The 25,242-nt window shown below is 34.8% G+C and overlaps 3 protein-coding genes across 8 annotated transcripts in view; 2 read left to right on the top strand and 1 right to left on the bottom strand.

Annotated features, from left to right (window-relative positions):
- Nucleotides 1-8,535, top strand: part of LOC110102089 (pre-mRNA-processing protein 40A) — a 49,097-nt gene extending 40,562 nt beyond the window's left edge. The window contains exons 31-32 of one of the 4 annotated variants that reach the window (XR_003700150.1): nt 5,498-5,555; nt 8,350-8,535. The gene's annotated coding sequence lies outside the window, so the exon portion shown is untranslated. Of the gene's footprint in view, nt 1-5,497; nt 5,875-6,190; nt 6,672-8,349 lie in introns of those variants that run through there. The other 3 variants (XR_003700151.1, XR_002303772.2, XM_020830262.2) reach the window with 3 other exon arrangements.
- Nucleotides 8,536-11,664: 3,129 nt separating this feature from the next.
- On the top strand, nt 11,665-18,045 carry LOC110102115 (uncharacterized zinc finger CCHC domain-containing protein At4g19190). The gene is made up of 7 exons (XM_020830296.2): nt 11,665-12,004; nt 12,107-12,169; nt 13,428-13,582; nt 13,696-13,815; nt 16,280-16,481; nt 17,065-17,179; nt 17,284-18,045. The coding sequence occupies exons 1-7, from the start codon at nt 11,774-11,776 to the stop codon at nt 17,865-17,867; spliced, it is 1,470 nt and encodes a 489-aa protein (XP_020685955.1). The 5' UTR covers nt 11,665-11,773; the 3' UTR covers nt 17,868-18,045.
- Nucleotides 18,046-19,458: 1,413 nt separating this feature from the next.
- Nucleotides 19,459-23,850, bottom strand: LOC110102117 (long-chain-alcohol oxidase FAO4A). 3 transcript variants are annotated; one of them, XM_020830299.2, is made up of 4 exons: nt 22,752-23,850; nt 21,953-22,222; nt 20,561-21,469; nt 19,459-20,448 (listed from the first exon to the last, which is right to left on the bottom strand). In XM_020830299.2, the coding sequence occupies exons 1-4, from the start codon at nt 23,025-23,027 to the stop codon at nt 19,627-19,629; spliced, it is 2,277 nt and encodes a 758-aa protein (XP_020685958.1). In that variant the 5' UTR covers nt 23,028-23,850; the 3' UTR covers nt 19,459-19,626. The 3 variants fall into 3 exon arrangements, with proteins under 3 accessions (XP_020685958.1, XP_028549080.1, XP_028549079.1); XM_028693247.1 differs by having other exon boundaries at nt 21,953-22,203; nt 22,752-22,887; XM_028693246.1 differs by lacking the exon at nt 21,953-22,222.
- Between the last annotated feature and the right edge of the window lie 1,392 nt (nt 23,851-25,242).

The following is a 25,242-nucleotide window of genomic DNA, read 5'->3' as shown; positions in this document are numbered from 1 at the left end:
CTCCCTAGATTTTTCAAAAAAATTCTCTTATTTCTCCTGGCATTTGTTTTCCACTTCCCCATCTCCTTACACCTGCCGGCACCCAAACTTCCCCACCCGCCGTCCCCTAGGCACCACGACAATCACTGGCCCCTTTCCGTCCATAGCTCCCAAAATCTGAATTCAATTCCATCATAAAATCTTTCCTAATTTAGCCCATCAATTTAGGAGGATATTTAAAATTCAAAGATTTGAATTTAAATCCTCTCTTAAATGATCCCCCTCTAATTTAGGAGAGGTTCTCAATCAACATAAATCTAAAATTAATTTTCAGATTTATGTCATCAATCACCTTAATTGCTTGGGCTCACCTCCTAAATGCCTAACCCCTTTTTCTCTCCTTTGTCATTAAATGCTCCCAATTAAGACTCCTTAATCACCTCCCTCTTGCCCCCATTCCATTATGATGATTTCAATTATCATAACTCCCTTCCTAAATTAACTCCAAGAGAAAAGGAAAGTAATTACCTCAATATGAAATTTGAAATTCAAATTTCAAAAACCTTCCTTATTTGCAAATCTTAATTAGGAAAGTGCATAAATTCAAGTCTATTTGAAATTCAAATTAAATTGGATTTCATGATAGCTTTTCTAATTCCCATGAGTTATTTTGGAAGCTCTTAAATCCCTCCACAAAATCCTCCTCCCTCTCTTAATGCCGCCGGCCCCATGATTGGGCTCCACCTTGGATTTCCCTCTTAAGCCCAACTCCCATTTGAATTTGAAATCAAATTCAAATTCTCTCTCTCTCCACTCTCCACCTAAGCATCAATTAATCCCTCCTTCCTGCCTTGGACTCGCCGCCCGTTTCCCCTATCTCTTCCCTTCCTCCACGGAGCATCCATTTGTCAAAAGGTCTAGTTTTTCCCTGCAATCTCAGAATTCCAGTCAAGGAAAATCTTGATTCCGGCCACCTAAAATCTCCAAACTGTGGGCTGCTCTCTCACAACCTGCTGTCCAATTGTTTAGGCCCAACCCTTGCTGTCCTGAGGAGTTTCCAAGGTCAAAAACTGCTGTCCAAGAAAACTGGACTACTGTTCGCTGATTTCTGCAGGCTTCCCAACACCGTATCTTTCATCCGAAAGACTCCAACTGCTGTCCACTTCTTCCCCAACACCAAAGTGACTACGCTGGAGCTCCGTATTTGTCTTTCCCTTTGGAATATTAAGCGTGCAAATTTCCTTTAAGCAACTCATCCATGCAATTATGTTTCACATCAACTTATTTTGTGCATTTATTTTGGGTAAAGTTTCTATTCAATTTTTTTTTTAAATTTAATCCTTTTATTCTTAATTCGTTAATTTTTTTTTAATTCATCATCGTATTTTCAAAATTCATCTTCTGCTTTTTTGTATATTTCGTCTAATCCTTTTATTCCCAATTCATTAAATTTAATTTTTTAAGTCATCTTTGTATTTTCTCAATTCATCTTTCGCACTTCTGTACATTTCCATAAAAATTAAGTGTATTTTCCTTCTACTGATCTTTAGTAGATCGCCTCTATAATAATCATTTCTATCCTTCATCATATTATCTTTTACATTCAGGTTAACATTTTTCATTTCTCGCAAATTCAACCTGGATATCAATGGATTTCTTTCTAGCACTTGAATTCATACAATATATGATTGGCGTAGTTATGGTTATATTTAATTTATCTATAAGTTTTCATGGTATTTACTTCACATAGGTCTCCTGTTGCAATTTTCTAATTAGCCATCTAATCTTATCTTTAGAACTTGTATTTTTATTTATATCAACATTCTTCTATATGATATATCCAAAAATGTAATATAAAGCACATTTAGTTGTCACTTTGTCATTTAATATTGCATATAATATTTTAGATCATTGTTGAATTTATTTTATGCCCTTCTAGAATCAGTACAAAAGTTAATATTGATCCATGAATTAAGTCTATGTTGATGGTCACTCCACAACTAATTCTAATACTAGTCAGTACTGCTTGTTTTTTTTTTTTTGACACGCTTTAGTTTTCTTTTATGCACAACAAATCAATTATTATAGTGTTTGATCATATAACCTATTATAATTAGGAATATTTGTCTGAAGATCTTTTTTTCTACTGTATTCTTTTTTCATTAATTGCATCAAGCAAAAAATCTCATTCATAGTGGTGGATTTTTTTTCTTGTTGACAAGACTAGAGAGGGAGTTGAAGGTAAACTTGAATTATGGAGTTCAACCTTAGAGTCTAAAGGTTTTCGCTTGAGTAGATCTAAAACAAAATATATGGAGTGTAATTTTAGTAGTAATAGACCTAGTGAGGGGATTGTGACTTTGGGCGATCAAGTCATTAATAAGAGTACACGTTTTAGATATCTTGGATCTATTGTTCAGAGTGATGGTGAAATAGATAGGGGATATTATCAGCAGAATTCAAGTTGGATGGTTGAAGTGGAGGAATGCATCGGGCTTGTTATGTGATAGAAATGTACCCCTCAAACTTAAGAGAAAATTCTATAAGATGGTAATGAGGCCTGCAATGCTTTATGGTGCCGAATGTTGGCCTTTAAAAGAGAAGCATAATACTAAGTTAAGTGTGGCAGAGATGAGGATGCTCAGGTGGATGAGTGGCTTTACCCTTAGAGATAGGATACGAAATGAGCATATACGTGAAAAGGTTGGAGTAGCTCCAGTAGAAGATAAGATTAGAGAAAGTCGCCTTAGATGGTTTGGTCACATAAAACGGCGGCCTTGCGATGACCCGGTTAGGAGAGTAGAGGTATTAGATTTGACTTATGTTAAGAAAGGTAGGAGTAGACCTAAAAAGACTTGGTTAGAAAATATTAGGAATGACCTTTCTTTATTAGATTTAAACGAGAATTTGACTTTTAATAGGACACAATGGAGAAAAAGGATTCATGTAGCCGACCCCACGTAGTGGGATAAAGGCTTGATGTTGTTGTTGTTGTTTTGTATAGTGGTGGATTTTTTTGGTGTTACTCTAAATTATATCACTATTTTTTCTATCGTTCATTTAAGTCCATGTTTCATCATGCTTCATATTTTGACTCGGAGGTTTAATTGTCTTATAATTATCATAACTGTGAACATTTGTTTTGTTTTTTAGTGTTGTTGTTTAAATACTATTTTTCCTAATAATTTGATTTCAATATCTATTAAAAAGGTTTGTTAATCAAATAACTCTAAGATTACTCAACTCTTCTTTTTCTGTCATCAATTTGTTGACTTCAAATGCATTGGATTGGTATTTAATTTCAAGTTGTTTTGGTTTCATGTATTATCGTGACTTTGGTACCAAAATAATTGAATTATTTAAGATATATAATTTATGTGGACAAGATGTATGAAAAATATAGAAGAGCCCTTGTGGAGTTCTAAAATTGTTGATATTAATTCTGGAAACAACATTATTGTTTTTTCAGCATGTTTCATTTAGGGTCATCTGAATCTCCTTAGTATAGGAGAAGATTTTTTTGGACATGAATTAGATTTGAATGTTCTATAAGATAAAGTTGAGGATGCATTTTTTTTTTTTAAGTTATAAAGAAAGAGAAATATCTCATATATCTATTTTTATATTGGGCTCAATGCTAGTCGTAGATTTTTAATAAAAGTCATTCAAGGGATTAAACTTTTGATAAAGAGCCAAATGAATGCATGTTTGATTTTCTAAGATGAGGAATGCTGTGTGAAGTCGGCATATCGCGTATGACCTCATGGTTGAGTGATGAGAGATGAACGACTAAGTCAATACCCAATGGTTAAATTTGAGGATACATTTGATTATGATTATTGATCTTATAAGGGTTATGCAAATTTTAGGCATGTATCCACAATCTTACAATTCTACAGTTTATTCAGACCTACCTTAATTATATATTTATTAAATGAACGACGTCATGAAATCATTTAACATGATTTTCCAACCTCGTTTCTTTCTAAAGCTACACCAACTCTGATATGCTAGAGCTTGATCAAGAGACTCTGCTAGAGATTGTTATTAAACTTGAAAGATCTCCAATCACTATTGTTGCTTAACATATGGAGATTGCATGTTGATACATGTTAGACACTGCATACCTCTTTGAGGAGTGGTGTTGGTACATCATAGCTCCATAATCATGGTCAGTGAACTTTCCAAAAATGGAAATGTGTTACTCTTTAGATTTTGTTATCTATGTTCATTTGATTTTAAATTTAAATTATTTAGGATTTTGATAGGATTGAATTTTAGTTCAAGTTGGTTTGATTTTACCTTTGTAAACCCTATTTCTATAAATAGGATATCCACGATTTGTATTCGATCAGTTGGATGATTAATTGAAGATTGAGTCTTCTTTTTTTCTCTCATCCCTTATTTATCGGATCTCTCTCATGCTCGAATTTTATTGTCTGTTGCTTTCTGCAGCATGATGTCAGGTATCGGTTTGTGTTTATGTTTTTAATCATTTTGGTTTGGGATCTTTAATAGAGAAGCACTAAATATCTTATGAAAAAAGATGCTTAGCAAGTCTGTCTTAACAATTCCTGTTTTGTTGTTGTTGTTGTTGTTGTTGTTTTAAGCTGTGTTCATGCACGTCGGTTGGTTGGCTCGCTGTTTTAGAGCTTTCCAAGTTATAAGATTAGACTTTTAGATGTAACTGTACTTTGTCAGACATTTAGACGTTTCAACACTCCGCAGTTTAACATCATTGGACACCATCTCAGTCAGACCATTATGATATGTCTCATTTTTTAGGTAATTTCTCCAAAGAGTTGGACATTTAGTACAGTCATCTTATACACGACAATTGTGAATGCTAGTTGGCCATATATTGCTCAAATTATGAGACTGGAATTTTAACAACTTTGATTTGTTTTATATGATCTAGAAGTTGTATGACATAATTATAACCATAATTTACCAATCCATTTCTCGTGAAAGATGAGATTTTTCTGTTTTTCATTTAATGATTTTATTTAAACATTAATGTCTTATCTGACGTGTCTTTTGTTCGTTTTATTTTAAAGAATTATATCTTCCGCCATGCTCAATATAGTATATATATTGAAAAATAATCTACAATAGACGGCTGTCTGTTTAGTCTGCATATTTCATTACTGAATTCATTTTATGAGATTGGTATACCTCATGGTCTGTATCTCTAGAAGAATCATTCAGGTAAACGAAGTTGAATGGTTTCTTTTTTTCATTTTTTTTAATTCAACTGCTTAGCAGTGTTCAAGCAAATTTTATGGAGCAAAATCTAGTTAAGAGAAAGCATGGACTACATATAAGTTGTGTAACCATAAGAAACATCTGTTAGATTTTATTAAAAAAACGTTTAAATTTCCAGTTTCAGACTCAGAAACTTTGCCCTTGATATTTTATGTAGTTGGTAGTTTATATCTAACAATGGGAGCTGGTATTTTATTTCTATTTGAAAATTTTATCAAATGATCTGGATGTTCGAAATTCCTCTTTTTTGCAGTGCAAGTTGCAACTTGCTGTTTATGACTCGGCAGTCATACTTGCATCATGATGAATGGGTAAGCTGACGAATGCTTTGTTTTTTTTTTTCTACCATCTCAATTTATAACCCTTCTTTCTTATGAAATTGAATTAATTGGTTAGATTTTATGCAAATAAGTTATGAATCAGTAATCACTATCTACGAACATGAGGAAATCAGCACGTATGTAATTGCTTTAGTTGTACATGATTTTCATTATTGATGGGAAACATTAACTAGAATTGTAGTCGGAAGGATGTACTAATACTGACTGAAATCGTAACATGATTCTATGAAACATCTAAACAGTAGGTCAGTTATGTGCTTAGCATGCCATGCTGCCTTTTGTAGGCTAAGTTTTTTTAAGCTTGCTTATATTGTTCAATGTATTTGATGCACATACTGGTGTGCTGATTATTTGCAGTCTTAAGGAGCCTCCCTGTATGTGTATTTTTAATCACCCACTCTAAAGTTATCAGAACGGGATTTATTATGACAAAATGAGGTTCGAAATCTGATTTTACAATAATTTATAAGGCCCTTGTCAACCGGGCTACTTGGCACCTAAGCATGCATGTACTTGATTATTGTTGTCATTAAAAATTTACATGTAGTTTATCAGGCATTTGCATTAAAGATGGATTTTTTTTTTCATGATCAATCATTTAGCAGTTTGTATACCATGAGGCTTTTAGCTTCAGAGAAGGGTATCATTAATATCAAAAGCACTGTCTAATGCTGAGCCCAATTACAAAATGATTTGCTAATGGAAACAGTTTGGAAGCTACTGTTGGAAGCATTTGCAGATAAGGATTAGTAGAGAAGTTTGAAACGTGTTAAGAGCATTTCCCATCCATTTGTCTCGAATGGCATTAGGATGGAGGCCCCACTTTCTTTCCATTTCATCCACCACCTTAAAACCAATCGATGGAAGTAAACAGAAGGTAGCAACTAATAGTTTCAGGTTCTTTCTCGTCATTCCTCCTGCTATATGTTTGGGTTAAGAGAGAATAATCTATGTGATAAGGGGTTCTGTTGAACTTGTAATCAGTTGCATTTATTTTTATGTACTATTTTAGGTGGCATTATTTTAGTCTATATACTAACGTCTATACTTGACCTAAATAAAAGTTTAGCTTGGGCAGTTCCATCATATCCATCGAACCACTTTGTCTCTAATGAACCCATTGATTTTCTCCAAATGGATGGCCATAATGTCCCAAACAAGTGAATCATATAAATTTTGTAATGAGTTTAAATGTTTAAATTTGACTTGCTAATATAATTAGTTCGGGCCCAAACTCTATAAAAAAGTTTAAAAATGATTTTAAAATTAAGTCATGTTCAAGTTTTGTAATGACTCGATAAATAATGAAATTAATAAGCTTAAAACAAGTAGTGTTTGCCTTGGCTTGATTCAGTTATTATTAAAAAATGGAAGAGAGAGATTTAATTTTCTTATTCCAATGAGCAAGCTATACATTTGACAATAGAGGGCCAAGTATTGACTATCAAAGAGAATGAAAACGACTGATATTAAGTACAAATATTGTGAAGTGAATAAAAACTATTCTTCTTTCTTCCTATTGAATCAAATGAATGTAAAAATAGGAAAACATGCTCCATATACGCCAAGGGTTTGAGGCTTTCTTATATGGACAACTGGATGAGAAAAATTACAGGTCTGGGCCAAAAAGAAGTCATTATTAGCAGGGGAATTGAAGCCTTCATATTGAGGGTTTTCATATCAGAACCTTGAGAATCATCACCAGCATTTAATCACCTACATGATGAGGGTTTCTTTCACAAATTCCATAGGCCATAACCCTGAAGTCAGCGTCACTGCTGCTTTTACCACTTACTATCTTCTTCTGATTTAACTTGGTGACATTTCCCTAAACAAATGAGCAATATTCAAATGTGCATTTAGTATCAATTATATATCCCACTCAATCAACATCCATAAAATTTTCAATACTCCTATTAGCTTATTTGTTGAAGAATAGACCTTTTCCTCGTGACCTTTTAAGATACCTTCATGTAAATAACTTTTGATATTCCTCTGTGGGGTAATTCATATATCAACTAACTAAACTAACTGAGAAACAAATGCTTGGTCAAGTGTTGGAAATGTAGATGAGTTTTCCATTCAAGTGTTGGTTACTTTACTTGTTCATCTGTGGAAACTAAAATTTGGACCAAATTTTATTGATAGGGTTCTGATTAGGTGGTAGAAGGTTTGCATCTTGTCTTGCCAAATTTTTTAGAGTATATTTTTATTGAGAAAATTACTGTTGTTCCGATAACAGGAAAATATTTTAATGCTCTATATTCTTTAAATTCAAATTCTTTTGCCAGAAATTTTTTAGTCTTCTAATCTCTTCCTCATGGTTACTAGTTAAGATAATATCATCAACATTGATAATGAGAATCATGATTTTAACTTCTGATTCCTTGGCTAATACACTATGATCATCTTGTTCTTGAGAATACACATACCTTTTAATTATAGTAGTGAATTTATCAAACTACGCTCTTGGCGGTTGCTTTAGACCACCCCATATATAGATTTTTTTATTCTGCACTTTATTTTGATTGTTAATGGTCTAAAAAATAGGTGTAGTCATATTGACTTTATCTTCATTGTCTCTATTTTAGAAGGCATTTTTTATATCTAGCTGATAAATAGGACAATCCAAGTTTGCAACAAGAGAGTATATGTATCCCATACTAAATTAATCTTTGTAATTGGTGTAAATATTTCTTGATAACTAATTCTATAAATTCATTGGCCTTATTTTTTATATTGAAAATTCATTTGCATGCAACAGGTATAGCTTTCATGTGCCATCATTTTTCAATGTCTGTATTTCTTCAAGTACGACATCTCTCCATTCATGTATCTTTAATATATCATGAATGTTATTGGGGATGTCCGTACTATAAAGATTTGTTGCAAAGAAATGAAATTGAGGATGTAAGTTTTTATAAGAAATATTCTCGTTGATTGGGTATTAGTTATCATGGTTTTCCCTTTGGGCAATTGGGATGCTAAGATTAAAATCACCATAAACTTATGAAAGATATTCCAGCCTTTAGTTGTGCTAATTTATTGTTATAAAATCCTGAAATTCCTTGGTGACATTGTATACTCCTCGGTAGTCTAATGTATAGAGGTATGCAATTATAAGAGAGCGAGTCGTGGCGCGGTAAACGATCATATATCATCCTTCTATAATCTTCAAAGTTGAAGGTTCATTCACATCACCAAGTACAATGTTTACTTATCTAGGAAGCATATCTATCACTTCTGAATCAGTTTTTTCTTAACAAAGCCCTATACTCGGGGTTGGTTTCTCTCGTCCTCAGTCCTCGCTGTTCATTTGACATCTTCCTTTTATACCTTACCTCATCAGTAGAAGCTTTAATGCCGGACTGATAAAAAATCCTGACAATGCCACTACGCAGAGGATTATAGATATCATCCTCAAAAAGCCTACTCTTCTTTAAAATTTTGATGAATAGTTTTGAAAAGAAATGTTGTAAAGAAGAATCATTGTCTAATTCCCGGATCCTTAGCTCTTAGACCCATCATATATTGTCTCTTCACCTTCTGAAATACCTCTTGGCAAAGTGCCAAATGATACTTGCTCAAGTCTGAACATAAACTGTATATAAGCTAAAGATATTTTTTATCTCATTCTTCCATTGTAGTTGGTGAGAAGTCCTCGTCTTCTTCTCCTTCTAAACTTTGCAGCCTCACCAAAAATCTCTCTCATTTACCCTCACCCGTCCTTGAAAGTAGCTTCAAAGGTGACATCTCCTCTTCTTCCCTCAAAATTTTAACCTCCCAATCCTCCCTCATTGAACTCCTCCCGCTGATTTCCTTTACATTAGATTCGACCAAGGGAATCCCTATTAAATCTTGGTTAGATTTAGCAATTGGAATAGCTAGTAGAGTTTTGGATTGCTTCTCTATGAGCTTCCTTAGCATCTCCTCCACCCTTACTAATTGATATTCCATTGTTGAAAACCTTCCTTTCATAGTTGAGAACTTCTCCATGGCGGATTTGATTTACTCCATCGTACTTTTTAAAGCCTCCACCTTCTTTGTTATCATAGGTCCTAAAGAAGTGCTATGATGCCAATTTGATGCGCCTTTGAGGTAAAAAAAACAAAAAAACAAAAAACAGAAGGAAGAGAAGAGCATCGTAGGAACACAAAGGTAGGGCTGTTTTTTTGTTCTCTCTTCAATAAATAATGAAATATACAATTGATCTACTATTTGAGAGGTAGATTAGCTTTCCCACAAATTATAGACGTCGCTAAGAACTCGGAACAAACACTAGGAAAATAAACTCAACAATATCATAATACCCAACCTTAATCAAAACTCCCACTTAAATAGCCCTATAGCCACAATAACACAAATATAACCATTCTAAACAATTAAACATATTTTAGGAAACCTTCCTAAATAAACATATTTTAAGAAATCTTCCTAAAAAATTAAACATGATTAGGAAACCTTCCGAAACAATTAAACATATTTGAGAAATCTTTCTAAATAATTAAACACTTCATAAATAGCATAAATACAATTAGGAAACTTTCCTAAATAACTTCCACTTGATTATGAACCTTTCTAATTTCTCCTTAATTAGGAACTTTCATGAATATCTCCCTCTTGATTAAGAACCTTTCTAAACAAATTCCTCTTGATTCCTCCTCCTTATATAATGAATAATAGCTCCTGTTCTAATTTAATTCCTCTTGTTTTGTATCATATTTGAAGGGTTAAGGGATTTAAATTCAGCACATCAAATAGTTTAAGACTAAAATGACCCCATACAAATAATCTAGAAGCTACTTTGACATTTTTCTTGAGCATTACATGACTTTAGAAATATTTTGCATTAGGTTATTCAAACAAAAAAGTGATCAATATAAGTCTCAAAGCTCTTTTGGACCTACTTTAAGATGATTACAATTTATTGATTATCAATTAAAATCTAAATAACAATTATCTTAAGATTAATTTAAGAGATTTAAAACTCATCTTGATAAAAAATTTGGTCAGAGGAACCGTTATATTTACTTTAGGAAGGTTTGCATTGTGAAAATAGGGGAAATCTTGCCGTCTAAGTCTTGTAATTTCTCTTTAAAATAATTAAAGATCATATTCATCGTTCAAAAAATCTTGAATTTAACTGATAACATAAGCTTAATATACGTAAAGGTTTAATTAGAGTTAAATGTAATCTCTAATTATATTTAGTCTTCTACATCAATAAAAGCATCAAGCATTTGTCTCACTATATGTGGTCGAGATCATAATGAATCTTTTTTTTTTCTTCCTTGTACTATTATTCAAATGTAATACAAAATATTATTTTTAATTCTTTCTAACTAAATATTTTAACGTTTACAAATTATAGCTATTGTAATCTCCTAAATGTTCTACTTATTGAATGGCCAACTTATTAAAAGATCAAATAATCTAAGGCAACTCTCTAATATTATTATGTGTGGTCAATGAATTATTCAGAGGTAAAAAAGGATGTGTTATGTCATCAGATACGCAGTGGTATACAGTAATGATACAGAGCGGCTTGGTGATGTGACACGTTCTGATTGGCCTTATTGTGGAGTCCGATGACCGCTTGCAATAATTTTGCCCAATATAATGGATAAATCTCTATAGAGCAACACTTCTTGAAGGAATCTCAATTATTGATAGTATAAAAATATATATGGTTAAATATAAATGCTTTTTTTTTCAAGATAATATAGTTTAAAACCTATTTCATGAGTTCATAAAATTAGGCTTTTCTATACTTAATGAATACAATGCCAAAGCCGTTCAAGAAAAATAAAAGCATTATCACTAACGTCTGTTTAGCCATATGGTATCTCGAAAATTATATATATATATATATATATATATATATATATATATATAAATACAATTTTATTAAATTTTTATCTTTGAAAATTTTTAGATTAATTTTCTTTCATTCGATTTGAAGTAAAAAGAATAAATCTTTATTCTGTCAAAATAATAAAAATATAAATTAATTTTAACCGTGATGTGGATTTTTGTGACAGATAAATGAGAATTTTTACATTTAGCTATTTAAGAGTTAAGAATCCTAAATCGTCGATACGTGCAATATAGTAAAATACGAAAAATATATTGGTTGCGCATCATAGCTGTCCAGAAGGAAGAAGGAAGCTGCAGAAGAATCGGCGATCATGGACGATTGGGATGCCGGAGGCAGCGGTGACGGCGGCTTCCGCCTGGGAAAACGGCAGTCAGAGAAGGGCGAGGTTGATTACAAGTCGAAGGCCGGGACGGCGTGGAGCCACTCTTATCTCAACCAGAAGCCATGGCATCCCCTATCTTACCCTAACCAACGCCGGAAGTGGATCGCCGAGCAGACCCACGCCAACCATCAGCGTAGATCCGAGGAAATTTCTCGGGAGGTCTTCCCCTTTACTTTATGTTTTGATTTTTCTTTTTTGGCTTTAAATATTACCTAGGGTTTCTCTTTTTCTTTTGCAATTGACGATTCTTCGGTATTTCAGTTCTCCCAGGAGCAGGAGTTTTTTCGCCAGACCGCGCTCTTCTCTAAGAAAGAGAAGGAGAAGGTATCTGACTTTCTCAAAAATTCATAAAACCTGCTGGAACAATCTAAAGAAAAATAAAATGGGATATTTAAAGATTATTTTTCTTTATTTCTTTCGACTTTATGTACACCGCAAGAATGAAAAATAAAAATTAAGGGCTTTTTGATAGTTATGTCGGCGAGCATCAGTTTTATTGGCTTGGTTCTGTTTTTTATCAAAACTACAGTAGGTGGATCGGATCCCTATTTAGAGTTGCATTGTTGATGGCTAATAATGCTCCAATCAGTATAAGATATGGAAAATGCTCTGCCAAACTTGAAGCTCATCCTAACTACCTTTTAAATATAATAGATGCGAGTTTGTCTTGATAAAATACAAATAAAATTAAAATCATTCCATTTGGAAATATTTTCATATATAACATAGCAAGTAGTTCATTTTAGAGATTAATGTTGGAAAGTTAAATTTTCTGAGCAGTCTTAAGGATATTTTGGCCATTCAAGTTTAGATTGTGAGAAATAAAAGTATTCACTTGAAAATGTTTTTTTCAGGTTATCAGAAAGTTTCATAAGGCATATCTCTACTTAAGTGAGTCCATTGAAATGTGGGGGTAATTCATTTGAATGAATTGTTGCTCTGTGAGCTTCATATTTTTTTTATTTAATAGAGATTTTAAAATGCTGATACTAGCATGTTAAGCACCTCGAACCTTGCTGTTTTACATCTTGGGTAAACTAATATAGGAAATTTTTTAAATTTTTGACTACTTGAACCAGAACCAAGCTAATCTTTAACAAAGATTCCTTTCCTAGTGGCAAACATTTGGGATTTTTCTTTAAAAATCATGCAATTCCATGATTTCCCTGAATAAAACTTGGATGATGCTCCTATCTAATACATTTCACTATATTTAGTAGTTTCTGTGGGCCATGTGTTTGCTTGTTTTTTTCAATTTGAGCTTGATGGTACTCATTAGCTATTTTTTTTGCTATATTTTTTTATATCACATAGTCAGCAAGCATTTTGGGAAAAAATGAAAAACTTTTGAACTGTTGTTTCTTTTTTTCCCCTGAATATTGATGACATAGGAGTGGATTATCTACTTCTCACTGAAAGAAATTTTTTTTTTGGACTTGTTTAACTTCATTCTATTATGATATGCTCTATGTGCTTCGTGTGATATTCTTTTATTTGTATTATTTGATAATGTCCATTTGACTTGTTTTTTATCATATTAACCTCTTGTGTATCCTATTTTTTATATCAATTACATCTTCAGATGGAAATAATGAAAGCTGTGAGTTTCATGTATGTTCGTCCACCTGGATATAATGCTGAAAGTGCAAAAGCTGCTGAAGTTTTAGATGAGAAGAAAAGATCAGATGGAAATACTGCTGTTCAAGACCCTAATACTGGAACAAATAACTGTTCAATGTATTGTCATAGTTAACTCGCAAATTTCTAGCTGAATTTGTAGTAGCATTTAAATTCTTAGTTGGGATTTTTTTCTATATTTTTTTTACGTGGTGTGATTTGTTATTTTGCAGGAATGATTCAAAATCTGAACAGGAAAATCCTGTTGAGGACAAGAAGTCTAGACCAAGGGATGTTTTTGGCCGACCATTACCAACGGAGAATGAATTTGAAGTGTTGAAAAATGCTCCAAGGTAAAGATTTATTTTTGAAATGTTTTTTCATAGCGACAATTATCTTAAGTGGTGTTTAGTACAAGACTAGATTACTAGAATAGCTTATGCTGCTTCTGAATCCCTTTAATACCCAAAATAATTGATGGCTGTTCAAAAGAATTTTAAAATTTTGGACTATTATTTTAAATTTTCTACTAGGAAGTAATACTCTTTGAGTTGGGAAAACTATAGTGAATCTCATCACATGCTTCATTTTTTTCTCATGATTATCGTCTTAATTATCTTTATAAAACATCCTTAATTAAGGTTTTTTTTTGTTTGTGATTTGAATTTGATGTGATGGTTTGTTATTTCCTACAGATTTAGTAGGAAAAAACTCTTTTTTTCATCTGATTTGCACACGTGATGGCACAAGTTAAATAGCATGCACCAGGTTGCCCAATATCTTTTACTTGGGGCCTTTATCATGGTAAAAAGTAGTTCTCATGTCTGAGAACATTGGAAAGAAATTAAAAAATTAACAATTCTCGGTATGTATGAATATTAATCATGGCCGTACATCCTAACAATTGTTGAACCTTGTGATTATTTTTTGGCATCTCGTATGACACTACGAGGTTTGCCGGCATGAATTTGAGTTTTCACATGAGGTTAAGCTGGTCTATTCTCAAGGGACCCCTGATTCTTGTAAGTTTTACCTGTGATAATGACCTCACATGCTTAATCTTTAAGAGAGTTTAGAAGACTATTCTAGGTTTAGACATCCTTGGCTTAGCCCGAGGTGGCCTCGTCATGACCTATTCTAATTCCACAACCTAGCACATAGGCTTGATGTGTAGGTTCAACCCTTAATCACCCTAGTAGGATCACCCTTTATTGAGCTAAGTCTCATCCTAATCTCGTATTAAACTATGCTAAACTAACCCTAGACTGCAGGAACCCATTTTTGGCCTATTTAGCCTACCATCACATATATCTAGGCCATCTCAAATTTTGTGACTTGTATGGTCAATTACTATTTGACTGATTGACCTAATGTAAATTTTGGTTAATTTTAATCATAAGCTACTCCAAATGGACCAAATCTATCTTAATGCACATAGAGATTGTTTGCTAGCCTGGCAGACCCGTCTTTTGACTCCATTAAGACTGAAATTGCTTTTTATTATGGACTAACTTTGATTGTTTTAAACCAAGTTTTTGACTTAATTCAACCTTAGTAAGGGCCGATCCAAGCTCATAGAGTAGACCAAACTTTAGGGTTAGTGATGCAGAAATACTATTTTAGTGAAAGTATGGAACCTTGTACATTTATGAAAATTTCTTGAAAGTTGAGTATCATCATATAAGAGATTAAGTGCCATCTTCATCAAGGAGTAGATATGGAGAGAATTCACTCATCATCACCATCATGCATCTACGGAAAGAAGTAGTCATGATTAAAAATAGAAATAATTATATATTTATATTCATTATTATTGGTCATAAGAAGCAAATTTTGTTATTGATTATTTACTTCAAGAGATGGGGCAATAAAGGAAGATACCTATTAACATAAAGACAAGAATATGGAACCACTCTCCTTCTTTATGGGGTTCGAAGAAATCCATCAAAGGAGGAAACTTAAAGATCTGTCAATAACCATTTTCCTCTCTTCACTTAGATGCTTTGATACAATAAGGCCTCGTTTAGTTGAGTTGGTGCTTATCTAAAACAGATTTTTAGAAATAGATTTTTAGAAAAATGGAGTTTAGGAAAAAGCAAGAGGGGAATGGTGGTCGATTTTTCATCCAAAATGGTGTTATTGGGAACGTTGTTTGAGGGAAGTGTGTCTACCAAATAGTAAAGAAGAAATAAATTTACTGTTTTTAAATGGAGAACGCACGAAAAAAAAAAAAAAAGTCCAATCATTCGAGTTGGGTTGTCATTTTAAATGAAGGACCTAATCTCCAAATTTTTTTTTTCAAGTTATTTGTTTAGATAATCAATCATTCGATCAACATGGAAGTCAAGAGGGCATAGATTAATATGGTGGGCCGCAATTATATCTTGGGGTTATAAAATTTGCCATTACATTTAATTCATAAAAATATCTGCTGGTTTCGCTATTTTCTTTTTTTATAGCAATCTGCAAGTGCTTGTGTATCTGACCTTTTATAGCTTTTTGATATCTACTGGGAAAAATCCCTTGGTACTTGTTCATGACAGAAGTCAATTCGATTTATTTTGAACTAGAAACTTTTGGGCTTATTCTTGCTAGTAGATGTGTCAATATGCTCCACATGCTAATGAAATGGTATTGAATAAGTCTGACAGATTTGTAGATGCTGTCTTTTGGTACTTTTAAGCATGCTCATAGATGCACAATTATTTTGGATTGAGGTGTATTGAACCTTTATCTCCTTATTGAATAATAAAAAATAAATCTCTGATTTTTTTAAGGTGATTCGATCTCTTTTGACCTTTCTCTTTTTCTATACAGGTTAGAGACAGGTATGCCAGCAAGGGTGAAGCCATTTGGAATTGAGATTCGTAATGTTAGATGTGTGAGATGTGGGACATTTGGACACCAAAGTGGTGACCGTGAGTGCCCATTGAAAGATGCAATCATGCCAAATGAAGAAAGCAGGTTGAAGAGGGATGATCCCTTAACAACTATAATGGCACAGACAAGCTCTGCTGAGGTGAATCTCTTTTATTTATTGTCAAATTACTTATTTTAATCTTGATATAAACCCAAAAAGAGAAACTTCTTGTTGAATTGCGGGAGTGTAGGGCAGAAAATTCTTATGTTTAATTAGTGACATGGTAAAATTCAATCAAACAAATCAGATATAGATGATTTAATTAATAAACATAAATCTGCATTAATGATTAATATTAGCTAATTAAAAGATAATAAATTAAGTAGATTGATTTTGTATTTATTTTATTTGATGAAATAAAAGTTATTGTCTAATTAGTTTAATAAATTATTAATTATTGATTAACTGAACTTGTTATCTTATGCTAATTATAGTAATTAAAATTTAGATAGGAGAAAGTTAATATAAGAAATTGTCACAATCACATAACTTCTTAAATCCTAAAATAAATATTCAATTAGTTATTTGAATTTAATATCTCTCATCTCAAGTAATTTGTATGATCTGACCCGAATCAAAGTTACTAAATTTGAATCTGTTGTTTTTACTAAATCCTACTAAGAGGTAGTGATGCCAGCTGCGTCTTCTTATGTTTAACCTTAATATATGCGTTTGTTTCTAGCCTGTGAAGTGGGAACTGAAGCAGAAACCTGGAATGAGCCCACCTCGTGGTGGCTTTAAACATGATGATCCAAACCAGCAGATTGTTGCAGATGAAATATTTGATGAATATGGAGGTAAATATGGCAAAAAAATATATATATATCCATCAACAATATCACGATCTTTTTCTCCTTATTATTATTATATTTCTAATGTTTGTTTATATTTCTTCTCGTAGGATTCCTCAGTGGCGGTGACATTCCACTCACCTTACTCTCGAACTTTGCCACTGGCAAATCCAAGAAGCATTCCAAGAATAAAAGCAAACATAAGCACAAGTCTTCAGTCTCTCGTAGCGAATCTAACCTTCAATATGAAGACCAGCACTCATCCTCTGACTCGGATTATTATGTGAGGGAGAGTGAGAGATGGAAGAATAAGAGTGATGAAGTATCAGATTCTGAAATTGACGTGAAGAAGATTTCTAGGAACAAGGAGAAGAGGGTAAGGCCTAGAAAGAGAGAAAGAAGGCGACGGTCGAACAACAAGCATGACAAAAGTTCTTCAGACTCTGAGGTTGATAGGCAGAAGAAGAAATCATTAAAAAGCAAGCACAGGACAAGAAATGTTTTAAGAGACAAACATAACAGTTCGACCGACTCTGAAATTGGTGGAGTAAAGAGGAGATCAAACAGGGGGCAGAGGAAACTGAAGAGGCACCATTCAGTATCAAGTGATTCTGAAACATCTGATTATTCAGATTCTGGACATCGCCGCAGAAGAAGACAGCGGCACCATAAGCATAATTGTACATCTGATTAGCAAGTTTTTAGTACATGTATTGGTATCAATGAGATTGTGGTTAAGCAGGTTTTGTTGCGTTCGATGGCAGCTTTTTGTATTAGCAAAATTGTAGCCAACAAGTTCGTGTATATTATTATTCAAAGTGTAGTAGCACATCCGTTTTCTGAATAGATCTTTTTTACTTCGTTGTCTTTTATTTGTTTATAATATTTTTTGTGGATTTCTAACTGCTAACTTTTGTAGAAGTTTTAAATATTGTTCTCTGATTGTTGTATCTTGGAAAGAAAGAATGTCTCTGACATGCTTCAATATAGTTTTAATTTTTTTTTTCTACTATAATATTACAATTAATTGTAGGTGTTGCAGCCATTTCAACAATCACTGCACATAAAACAATAGCCTTTGTACTAAAAATCCATTATATCTGTAGTTCCTCTAATGAGTAGATTAGTTGTCACTGTAGAGGTAGGTGAAACCTTGTCATCCTAATGATTATAAATTAATTGTTTTGGCATCATTTACAAGCTTTTTCATAGCTTTAGAGTTATGATAATTTGTTTAGGGTTTAGGAATCAAGATTTTTGTTTTTTCTTGTCGTTGCCAGAACTAGTTATCTGTTTTACTAACTGAAAACTTCTATTGGACCCACTTTATATGTCATAAAAATTAATCTTTCATATATATTTTTTGAACATTTAGATCAATTAAGAAAAATTCATATACGAGATTCGAATCTAACACCTCTTAGTTGATGGCTTAAGCAGCAAAAAAACAGTATAGCTTTCTTAATGCTTTTTAGAGCAACTTCTAAGTACAAAAAATTTAGTTTTTTGTCATAAAGCAGCTTTAAGAAGTAAAAAAGTCGGCCTCAAATAAAGCCTAAGATAAGTTATGTGTGATCACGTTTATCACGTTACAAAAAAAAAAAAAAACAAATGAAAGATGATGTAGCGCATCATCATTCATTAATAAGAGAAAATCATTCATTGTTGCTGCATTGGTACTCTTCAAGCAATGGTTGCGTGTCAGCTTTTTTTTTGTTCAGTTGTTAGAATATCAATTTCATTCTTTGATGTAATTTTGGCTTTCGTTGATTTTTTGTTCTTTGTTCAGCTTTTACTTCTAAAAATGAATTATGTTACTTTCTTCAAATAGTAAGTCAACAAAGCTCGTGAACTGTAGACAAATAAGTGAGAGAAAAAACAGTATATATATTATTTAATTCACATTAAAAAATTATAAATTTTAATGAACATTATTTAGTATTCTTCTTAATATATAGTATTAGACTGAAGATTATTGGGCATATTTTTAAAACTAATCAAATTTTAGTCCATCCAAAATTGATTCAAATTGCCCAAATTAAAGTTTAATTTGATTTGTAAAATAGTTTGTTAGTTTGATTTTTAAAATTTTACAAACAAAATAAAAGTTTTTTTTTTGTTATATAGCAAATGAAAGTTTCCACTGTTTTTTCTTTAGAAAATAGTCAATAAAAAATAATATATATATTTTGGATGATAGTTTTTTTTTTTAATCTTTGACAAAAAATATTTTTTAGAAAACATGTTTAAAATTATGATTAAAAAAACTCTTTTAAAAGCATAAGTGGAGCCGTTTTAAAATGATATCCTCTCTTATTCCATAGATTTACAAATTTTGTAAGAAAGGGGAAAATATTCCCAACAAAGATAAAATTGATTTCTCCCAAAACAAAATAATAATAAAAATGAGAGAGAGTCTGTCTCACCGCTCAAATTTTGTTATATGGCTAATATTAAAGATACAAAGCCCCCGACGAATCTACCGTCTTCCTCCGCAGCACCTCATCGACATTCTGCGCAATGCAATACGCCACAGCCTGCACTGTCACCATCGGATTCACTCCGAGCGCCGTCGGAAAAATACTAGTATCTGCCACAAACAAACCCTCGACCTCCCAAGCCTCGCCGTCCGGCCTCACCGCTCCCACCTTCTCTGTCACACCCATCCTACAGCTCCCCATTTGATGCGCCGAAGACATCGGCGTCCTCACATCCCCAATTCTCCTCTTCCTCACCCCATTCACAACCCTCTCCACCCCTTCCCTTCCTTTTCCCTTGTCCCCTCCCACCCACTGCGTCCCCACCTCCTCCGCTCCCGCCGCCTCCAAAACCCTAACCGCCGCTTCCAACCCTTCCTTTAGCCCCTTCTCGTCGTCTTCAGTTAGCTGGTGCGTTAAATTTCCAGGGTAATCGACTGCGCCGCTGCCTTGATCTCTTACCAATGCGAATATGTGAGCGGTTCTTGCGAATCGACGCATTCGGAGACGGAAATCGGAGGCCGAGACCCATGGGACTAGAGCGGCGTATATTCCTGGGTGTAGGGCAGGTGTTTGGAGTATTACATTGTTGGAGCCATTTGGCCGTGACATTGAGGTGAGTATTCCGCCTTCGTAGCTTCTTTTGGTTTTCTCCGGCCAGCCGGAGCTTTCGGGGAAGTAGCCCCAGGCCATTACAGTAGGATGAAGATGTAGGTTTTTCCCAATGTGTCGGTTTCGCAACCCGCTTCGCTTCAGAAGACGGGGGGTATTTAGGGCGCCACATGCCACTATCGTCACCTACTCATATTTGACGAATAATCATTATTATTTTTCTTAAAAATATTAAATTTTTGTAAATATTTGTCTAATTAAAATATTAAGTAGCCAATACTTCATATTTCGAAATTACCTTCGACGTGATCGTGAATTGGGATCCGGCGGAAGATTCGACGACGACGCCGGCGGCGACCGGGCGCTTTTTCCCCGATACCTTTACAACTTTAACCGCCCGGCAACCGGGAAGAATGAACCCGTTTCCCGAACTCGCCATATCATCCAGCCACGTCACCAACGCGCTCTTCTTCTTCCTCTCCTTACACCCAAATTGACACCACCCGCAATAATGATCGGGCGGCGCATTACACGGCACGTCCGCCACGTCATACCCCGCAGCTTCACACCCCCGCCGGAGAACAGCGCTGTTAAAACCCTCCTCGTTTACCCGCGACTGTACGCCCAGGCGCCGACAAACCGCTTCCAGCGCGATATCGTAAGCCTTGCTTCCGAACAGCTCGAGCCGCCTCTCGTCGCACCATTCTCGCCGGACGCTTTGGGGAGTGGGAATAGAAGCCGACCAGTTGATGGTCGAGCCGCCGCCGACTGTGGCGCCGGCGACAACGAACATCGATACGTCGTCGGTGGCGGCAAAGCCACCTCCCTCATACATGGCGGAGCAGGTGGGGCCCTCGAGAAGGGAGAGTTCGGAAGGGGAGTAATAGTCGCCTTTTTCAATGACGAGGATCTTGTGGCCTGCGGCCGCGAGGACGCCGGCGGCAACGCTGCCACCGGAGCCAGAGCCGATGATGACGGCGTCGCAGTGGAGGGTGAGCATGGAGTTGATTGTGAAAGTGGGGGAAGTGAAACCAGCTTGATGGAGTTTGCCGGCGATGATCTCCGGTGGGCTGTTTAGGTGGAGAAGAGTCGACTTGAGGGGAGATTCGTGGTGGCTTATGGCGGGTTGACTTTTATCAACGAGTGATGGATCGGGTCCACAGTAGCCAATTGCTTGCCAGGACGGGTTCTCCTCCTTCTCGTTGACCTGTCAACCCTATCAAATCAAATATCAACTTTGGAAAAATAAAAATGTTAAAATAGCTTCTATTTTATATGTATAAGCCTTTTTCTTCTTCATCTTGCGTGACCAAAATTCTATAAGGTCTTAAAAATAGCTTCTTCACCCGCCATTGCTCAGCTTGGTGGCCGGGCGAGTATGGTTGGGAACTCTCAGCCCGTATTTGATTCCCGTCAAGCGGCAGCGCGTCTTAAGTGAGACAGTTAATTTCGGGCCAAAAAATTTTTGGGTGCGTGCTCTTCTATGTCAGCCGACGATTAGCCACGCCGTCGAGCGCTCTTTCGGGGGCGGGTAGATATACCCCGTTCCAAAAAAAAATAAACTTCTTTTTTTTTCCTTTAATGTCAATATAACTATGAATTCGACAATATATTCTATAATATTATTTGTCTAAAAAATTTGATATGCAGTGAAATATATATAATTTGGTAATTGAGCAAAAAAGAAAACCTGGGAGAAATAGAAGCGCATAGTGAGGCATTTGACACATGTATACATCATTCTCAAGTGACGAAAACTGCTGGAGGACCATGAAAAAACTATCTCCTCCCGCTTATCCTGTTCTAGCATCGCAAACCGCCTAACGAATGGGAATCTTGGCGAGAGGCTGTGTCGACCGCACAATACAAGCGTTCCAAACCACGTCGACAATAGAAGAAGAGCCCATCGTAATAATGCCATTTGCGGGTGTATCATACCACCTGATATAATTCCTCCAACCTATAAAAAGTGAAAATATATTGACAATATCCTAACTTAAATATAATTAAGATAAATTTATAATTATTAAATTTATTTTGAAAGGAATGTAAAATACATTTAATTGCTTGAAGTTTATATCATAATGATTTTAAAATAAATTTAATAAAATGTTGTTCTCTAGCTTTCACATACCTTATCTGAGTATAGATCACCCTATAGAATTAAAAAAAAAAATTATATAAATCTTTCTGTAATTTTAATTTATTTTAAAAATAAAAAAGGATAGTGATTTCAATATTTTTAAGATAAAGGCAATAATTTAATCAATTATATATCAGGGATAGACAATTTTGATAGTAATATTAATAGTTTAAGAAATCGAATCATATAATGTCAAAATTTTGATAGTTTTTTTTAAGACGTTGAAACAATAATTATAACTTTTTAAAAACTAAAAGGAATCTGGATATAAAAGGAAAGTAAAAGCCAATTTTGTTAAAAAAAATTAATATAAGGAAGAAAAAATCCGAATGAATTTATAACTAACTCGTTCAGTAATTCCGGCCATGGAGGCAGAAGTCCGGTAGAAGGTGGCGACGCCGTCTACATCTCCTGAGTCATGAGAATCACGAGGAGGAGGATCCATTGAAGGAAGTAAAGTGTCACAGATGGCGACGAGCGACTCCATCTGCCTCTTCGAAAGATAATTCTGATGCCTCGGTGGCTCCTCCCATAGGCTTTGTTTCTTGTTCGCAGCGGCCGGAGACGACGGCGGCGACGGCGTGGCAAGTGACACGTTACTACTGACCTTTGATGAGACCATGTCGTTAGCTGAAGCTGCTAATTAGGTGATTGGTTTGCAAGCTCAGAAGCTCGCAGGGGTATATGTTGAGCAAAGAAATTAATTAATTAACCAGAAAGATGGATAGGGTAGGTTTGTAATAAATTGAGTTTTTTTTTTGTGAAGAAAAAGTGGGTTATGTGTATTCATGAAAGTCGTACATACTACATAGCAGTATAGCACTGGTGCTTTTCAGCAATTTATGGTTTGCACGGTTTGAAGTACAGTGTTTTTTTTTTTTTCCTATAAATTGAATTCTTGCACGTTATATATATACATATATTATAATCAAAATCTCTATATTAATAATCAAAATCCACAATGAACTGGCCAAGATGAGCTGTACAGTGATTCCTAACAAATTATTACGTGTGCATATATATATTGTTAAATATGCTATGTTGTCGGTGGAGGGATTTCTAGATTTTTATTAAATTTGTGGTTCTAGTTTATAATTAAATTATATGGTGCGGACTTCGGATGCTACTTTATGTCCGGATGTTGTTGTATCAAGCGGTATTGAGTACCGAGTAGTACCGAGCCGCAGTACAGTAAAAGAGTAATGTGGTGCATTTTTATGTCTCTAGACATCGTTCGGTGTCCGCACATAATAATTAGAGCAGAAGAGAGGAAAGAGAGAATTTTAGGTTTCTTTTTACTTTTGAGCAAGTTAAGTCAAATTGAGACATATAATATATACATACATAATTTTTAAATTCAAAAACTCTTAATTGATAGTAAAAAATTTTAACCATAATATTAATAAGGTGAGATGCGGAATCTGAGCTTAATCATTTTTTTGGTAAATTAACTAAAAAATATAATACAACTTTTTCAGACAATGATCTGTGAGCAATAATAATACGAAAAAAGGAGAGAATGAGAGAGATTGTAAAGAAAATATTAGAGAGAGATTCTGAATCGTATTTTACATTTAAATGGTTTTAGATATAAGATGATAAGGGATGATTAAAATTGATGTGTATATTGTTACTATATAAATATTATATATTTAGCTTTGTGGTGAGGAGAAAAATATGTCGGAAAAAAGAACACTCTTGTTGCATCCAGGAGTATTCGCGGCGGTAGAAAAATATTAAGTTTAACGCCTTAGCGTTGTACGAAAATCCGGCACGCAATTAGATAAGAGAAAATGTGTAGCATTTATGAGACACCAAGATTTTTACGTGAAAAACCCTGAAAAAAAGGGGAAAAATCACGGGTCCTAGCTCAGTATAAATGAATCCACTAATATTGTAGTTGATAACAAATGAGGTCATTACTGACTACGGTCCTCGGGGGTAGGCCTTAGCTTGGTGTACATATTGTAGAGTACATTACATGGTAGAAATATAAAGCATCACTGTTGATATGTTTATTTGGTCGGAAGGACCGTAGTTAGTAGGTGACGTACAATATCAGAAGGATCATAGTCGACCGACGATGAAGGTCCGAAGGAATGTAGTCGGCGGGCGACGTAAGTCAGGAGGACCAAAGTCGGCTGGCGACGTAAGTCAGGAGGACCAAAGTCGGCTGGCGACGGAGGTCAGAAGGACTGTAGTCGGCAGGCAACATAAGTCAGGAGGATCGTAGTCAGCTGGCGATGTAAGTCAGGAGGACTGTGGTCTACTGGCGACGGAGGTCAGAAGGACTGTAGTCAGTGGGTGACGTAAGTCAGGAGGACCGTAGTCAGCTGGCGACGGAGGTCAGAAGGAATATTATCTGACGACAGAGGTCAGAAAGACGGCGTCAGGTAGAAATCCAGTAATGGACAGAAATTCAACATCAGATAGATGTCCCGTGAAAGTTCGACAATAGGCGGAAGGCTAGTGTCTGATAGAAGTTTGACGACGAGCGAAGGCCCGGAGTCAAGTAAAAGTCTGACATAAGTTGGAGGCCGGGGAGAATTCTGGCATTGGATGGTATTCAGGAAAAACTCCAGATCGAGTCACTTGGAAATCGAACAGAACTTTGGCGTCACTTGGAGATCAGGCAGAATTCCGGCGTCTCATGGAAGTCAGACATAATTCTTGCGTCACTTAGAGGTCAGGCAGAATTCTAGCGTCCTGTGGAAGTCGGACAGAATTCCGGCGTCACGGAGTTCGGGTGAAACTCTAGTGTCACTTGAATGTTGAGCAGAATTATAGTGTTCCTTGTACGCCGGGCAAAATTCAGGTGTTGCTTGAACTCCAGGCAG

This window comes from Dendrobium catenatum, unplaced genomic scaffold (assembly GCF_001605985.2).
Source record: "Dendrobium catenatum unplaced genomic scaffold, ASM160598v2 fragScaff_scaffold_243, whole genome shotgun sequence".
NCBI classification, from domain to species: domain Eukaryota; kingdom Viridiplantae; phylum Streptophyta; class Magnoliopsida; order Asparagales; family Orchidaceae; genus Dendrobium; species Dendrobium catenatum.
The sequence above is the reverse complement of the archived record's forward strand: the minus strand, read 5'-3'. Positions and strand labels throughout refer to the sequence as shown.